Source organism: Polyodon spathula, chromosome 23, assembly GCF_017654505.1.
Source record: "Polyodon spathula isolate WHYD16114869_AA chromosome 23, ASM1765450v1, whole genome shotgun sequence".
In the NCBI taxonomy this organism is placed as follows: Eukaryota; Metazoa; Chordata; class Actinopteri; order Acipenseriformes; family Polyodontidae; genus Polyodon; species Polyodon spathula.
In genome coordinates this window covers 28148668-28154444 of record NC_054556.1, presented here as the reverse complement: position 1 = coordinate 28154444, position 5777 = coordinate 28148668, and the positions used below count along the sequence as shown (strand labels likewise).

Sequence of the window (5777 nt, the reverse complement as noted above, 5' to 3'; positions counted from 1 at the left end):
ACGCAGCACAGATCTCAACCCAAGCATATACAAGAGGCTTCTGGGAGAATGTAGCCAGCTGCTAGCAAATCTAGACAGCCTGGTGTCATTGCAAGAACAGCAAGAAGAACGTCTAGTCTCAACTGACAATACCTGACGAGAGACACCTTCTCACTTTTAACATGTATAAACAGTCAATGCTTACTATTGCTATACAGGAAAGGACACACACACACACACACACGTATATAGACACTGTATATATGTCAAGGTATGCTTTGACTTGCTTCAGTGTACAGATGCCTTTTATGGAATCAGGCTTTGTGATTGTTATGGCAGCAACAGTAACAACGGATGCGGTCACACAGAGTTCCATTGCCAAGGTAACAGTAAACAATGTAAGAGATCCAGACACTTGCACATAATGGCTGAGGGACTGAGACACTGACAGCCAGTTGTGCTGTTGGATGTAGGGTTAGGTATGTATACTTAGGGTAAAAGGTTAGGGTTAGGGATGTCGCGCTAGGCTTAGGGATGTAGGGTTAGGGATGTAGTGTTAGTGATGTAGGGTTAGGGGTGTAGGATTAGGGATGTAGGATTAGGGGTGTAGGGTTAGCGATGTAAGGATAGGGGTGTAGGATTAGGGATATAGTGTTAGTGATGTAGGGTTAGGGGTGTAGGATTAGGGGTGTAGGGTTAGCGATGTAGGGATAGGGGTGTAGGAGTAGGGATGTAGTGTTAGTGATGTAGGGTTAGGGGTGTAGGGTTAGGGGTGTAGGGTTAGCGATGCAGGGTTAGGGGTGTAGGGTTAGGGGAGTAGGATTAGGGATGTAGAGTTAGGGATTTGGGTTAGGGATGTAGGGTTAGGGTTAGTTATGTAGGTGTCTGAGTAGCACACACACAGTCAAATATACAGCATTCATATGGGTCAGAAACTCCTCCCTGCTCTTGAACCAAGAGAATACATTATATCAGCTGAGCCTTTCTTTTTTTCCTCATCCTCTGTTTCACGAAAGACCACGTGCAAATGGAGATGCATGCTGCTAATGCTTGGTCCAGAACCTGGGGATTTATAACACAGTCTTACAAAGAGGTGAGGACCATCTCTCTGTAGGGCTGTAGGTAAGGGTCATTTACTCTCTGAAAATATTCTTCCATGGATTTCAAAAATTAAAGTTTGTGTTTAGAGAAAAGTCAAAACAAAGAAAGGTGGTGGATGTGATGGATCTATACCCCGCTTGGATTTTTAGAGCACTGTACCTCACCGGGGATTCACCCTGGATTGTGTTAGGTACCTACACATGGTTATCCTGGGTGTGGACATATAAAGAATTAATGGTTAATGCAATGCAGTGCCCGTTGCTGTAAAATGCTCTGAAGAATGCCCCCATGTCTAGTATACTAGCGTTTCAGCTGGTGCCTTCATTAGTGCAATGTGGGATGCAATAGTCCGAAGGAATGTCACAGAAGCTCTCTGGGCTTGTTTCTTCCAGATGGTGGAGGATGACATACAGACGAGGAAGAGCAGGGTTAAAGTGGATCTTCCTTCGCACTTCCAGACACGAGTCCCCTCCCCTGCAGAGAAGCACATCAAGGTTAGACACTGAGATACTGCAACAACTACAGTTAATAATCCTGGACTTTAATTTATGACATGTGCTTCACAGCATGCTGTTTCTTTGCTATGTTAGAATTATGTTATTGCTGGAAAATACAATAACAGATCCCAATAGCTTACCATGCTGCAATTGTAATAGTATCTTCTAATTGAATGTCCTCTTGCTTTGATGAGTATCGTGCTGAGAAGAATCATGTTAAGGCAATATTAATCCCCAGAGCTGCTTAGTAAAGGGATGAATGAATCAGTGAATGTAATCCAGTTAGAATGGGCCTCACATAGTACTAAACAGAGCAGCTTCACTCTGGGAGTAAATGGGAATTCCTGGTCAGTTTATCAGAGAGCAGAGTGTCTGTTAACTGCCAGCTATGTGTGGAGCTGCCTGAAGCCTCAGCAGCAGCCTCAGTAATCCAGCAGCGCTCGTGGAGTATTCCATGTGGAAAACAATGTGTGGAAATACAACAAAATAAAGAGCACAGTGTGGAGAATGACTGGCTATGTCCAGCAAGACAGGGTAGGCCGCTCCAGCTCTCAGCACTTGGTGTATAATATCAATCTATATCTATATCTATATATATATCTATATCTGTCTATCTATCTATCTATCTAGCTATCTATCTATATATCTATCTATCTATCTATCTATCTATCTATCTATCTATCTATCTATCTATCTATCTATCTATATATATATATATATATATATATATATATATATATATATATATATATATATATATATATATATATATATAATAGCTCAAAGAGCCAGCTGCCCTATATATATATATATATATATATATATATATATATATATATATATATATATATATATATATATCTAGCAGCAGGTTTTTTCCAGGCAGTCCAGTGAACTGGTCCCTCCTTCTCCTCACTGACAGGTTCATTTTTGTCCCACAGGTGAGCCCTTCCCCTAAAGTCCCCCAGACAGCACAGGGGTTCACAGGCTGGAGGTCCGCTGTGCCCAGCTTGGGTCTGGAGTGCTTTGGGAAGGTTCACAAAGGCAGGACCAGCTTCCTTAAAGAAATGAAATGACCAGCAGAGGCCAGCGATTAATAACTCACCTAAAGATCCCACATGAAAGGATTCGAGCTGAAACCTGGCAGTAACACAAAGCAGGAATGTTGTAAAGTAGAACAGGCTGAAATATCTGAAAACAGATCACTCTTCTGTTTGCGTCTTTGCAGTTCTTTATTTTTTTATTTACATTTCTGTTATGAACTGAGGAGAATGTTGTGAAGCTACTTAGCTGTAAGAAATGTTTTTTCTTGCCTTGGCTATCACACCATTTATACAGAATATCAACAAACTGAGGTATAGATTGTTACTTATTACACTAACCCTAACCCTAACCCTAACCCTAACCCTAACCCTAACCCAAACCCCTAACCCTAACCCTAACCCTAACCCTAACCCTAACCCTAACCCTAACCCCACCCTTAACCACAACCCTAACCCTAACCCTAACTCCATCCTTAACTACAATCTAGACCTAACCCTAACACTAACCCTAACCCCATCCCTAACCCCAACCCTAACCCTAACCCCAACCCTAACCCCAACCCTAACCCTAACCCTAACCCTAACCCTAACCCTAACCCTAACCCTAACCCTAACCCTAACCCTAACCCTAACCCTAACCCTAACCCAAATGCTAACTGAGTTTAACAAGCTTTAAATTGAACAGGTTTGTTACAGTGAATCTTTCCTGTACATTGTGGATTTATTCAATTGCAGCTCAGCCCTCTGTCCCAGCACAGAAGCAGCAGCCTCCAATATTTGCCCTGGTTTCTCTGAGACCCAGCAGTGTGTGCCACCCTAGTCCTGCTGCTGTCACCCCCCACTTCACACTGCAACTCCCAGCATGTGCACAGGGCTGAGTCTCACTAACCTCGCCCCTGATTCTAATGCACATGTACAGCTCCAGTGGCATTTACACTGACATGCCAGTCGTGTGCTGCGCCCTAAGATCTCTCAGGGGTAGAGTGTCATTTGGTTTCTAAATTGTTTAATCTACTGTTACAGATTAGCAAGGGCAGTCCTTAAAGGCATAAAAAAACAATTATAAGAAAAGCACATGCACAGCCAACTGACATATAGGAAAGATAATATTGGATACAGATTTATTTAATGATACGTTACAGTTCAATGACCTTATTGTTATGATTATTATCAGAGAATAAAACATTTATTCAACATTGATTAACAGAAATAAATCTTTAAATAAATATGAAATGTATGTATTTTTAAAAAAGAAGACACATTCAAACTATTTATTTAAAGAAAAAAAGTATTTTGGAGCTGTTCGTTTTTCTTTAATACCTGTGTTTTTAAACAGCGGCAACATGCTCTCTGTAGTCGCTTCAGTTATTTGCGTTTTCCCCTCGGAGGCGACCACATGAGGACGACTAAACGCTCTGCTTGAAGAGGCAGACAGACAAATCGCTGGACAAATTCTAGAAGATTGGTGAGAAGCAAAAGTTCATTCACTTATGAAAAATACATCATATAATTCAAATATTCATCAGTACTCTGTGCATTTTAAACAGGTCAACACGAGAGCATTGCAGCATGTAATGAGAGAGCCTGTCAGTGCTGTGTGCATTTTAAACAGGTCAACACAAGAGCATTGCAGCATGTAGTGAGAGAGCCTGTCAGTGCTGTATGCATTTTAAACAGGTCAACACGTTTCTACAATTCACAGCCAGAATACATTTTATTACCCAACACGTTGCAGCTTCCAGACATGTGAAAAGTGTTTAAGAGCACATTCAGTCACATTGAACCCACTAACAATGCTCACACTAGTTTAAGAGTACATAGCTAATAGAATTTGGTTATAAAAGGTTTTGACAATTATTAACACAGAAAAGATATGTTGCCTGTACTTCCTCTTATGTGTCAGACAGTAGTAAGTTTTGATAATTCGATGCATTCTTGCTAGTTCGTAATTGCATCTTTAAATTGTAGTGCTGATCTATCATTGTAGATTTGTAAATGCTGCTGCCACAGTTTGTAGTCATATCTGACATCATCTATCAAGTGTTAAACTGCATGCATGTATGTGACAGCACAGCAGAGTTACTTGTAAGTGGGTCAGTTTGAATGGTGAGTGAAGTGTGTTTCAAAGACTTTATGCTGGAGAGGGCAGAGTGAAAGGAGGGGCTGTTGCTTCCCTTTTTTGCTGACACGTCTCTCCACACTCCAGTCAGGGGCTGAAGTCAATTCCAGGATTTCAGAGAGACTCTGCAGTCACCGCTCACTTCAAACACACAGGGATACAAAGTGGGCTTTCTACAAGCTTTCTTTTCCGTAGTGAACTACTTAGTAACCTTCACAGCTGATTAAATGTGTGCAGCATGGAAGGTGCCTGCAAGGCTGTGTGAATCACAGAAGACAAGTGTATCATCTGGAATATCTGCTGGGGGCAGCGGGGAGAGAGGAGGAGCAGGAGGAAGGAGATACAGAAGAGGCTGTGAAGAGAACAAGGCAGGGGGGAAGAGCAGCTCAAACACACCAGCAAACACAAACACATAAGGAGAATCACACAATCAATAGCAATGAACACACAGCTAAACAAACCCTTGATTATGAAAATGCATCAAAATCATATCTTACTTCAGTGGGGCATTGCAGAGATACAAGATACATGTTACAAGATACAGGGTTCAGGGGTGCAGTTTGAATACACATTTAACCAGGGTTCAGGGGTGCAGTTTGAATACACGTTTAACCAGGGTTCAGGGGTGCAATTTGAATACACATTTAACCAGGGTTCAGGGGTGCAGTTTGAATGCACATTTAACCAGGTTTCAGAGGTGCAGTTTGGTTCAACAAGGTGTGTTTTTTTGTGCAAAAACTCATCTTCAAATATGTTGTGTCAGCCAGCTATTACTTATCAAGTTAAAAAATGTGAGTCATGTTCAGGAGCTTTGGTTGCCTTATGTAACTTAACGAAGGCAGCAGAGAAGAAAGGGCTAGAATCTGACTTCTATCACAGCTGCAGGCTGAAGTGTAGCTACATAAGAAAGTTTACAAATGAGAGGAGGCCGTTTGGCCCATCTTGCTCGTTTGGTTGTTAGTAGCTTATTGATCCCAAAATCTCATCAAGCAGCTTCTTGAAGGATCCCAGGGTGTCAGCTTCAACAACATTACTGGG

General features: G+C 41.6%; 1 protein-coding gene across 3 annotated transcripts; it reads left to right on the top strand.

Annotated features, from left to right (window-relative positions):
- The first annotated feature begins 289 nt into the window (after window positions 1-289).
- LOC121298309 (uncharacterized protein C20orf85 homolog) lies at window positions 290-2972 on the top strand. Of its 3 annotated transcripts, XM_041225363.1 has the most exons (4): window positions 290-458; window positions 996-1072; window positions 1473-1574; window positions 2519-2972. In XM_041225363.1, the coding sequence occupies exons 2-4, from the start codon at window positions 1007-1009 to the stop codon at window positions 2651-2653; spliced, it is 303 nt and encodes a 100-aa protein (XP_041081297.1). In that variant the 5' UTR covers window positions 290-458; window positions 996-1006; the 3' UTR covers window positions 2654-2972. The 3 variants fall into 3 exon arrangements, 2 of the variants coding, with proteins under 2 accessions (XP_041081297.1, XP_041081296.1); XR_005947270.1 differs by lacking the exon at window positions 290-458 and having other exon boundaries at window positions 796-1101; XM_041225362.1 differs by lacking the exon at window positions 290-458 and having other exon boundaries at window positions 796-1072.
- The last annotated feature ends 2805 nt before the right edge of the window (window positions 2973-5777 follow it).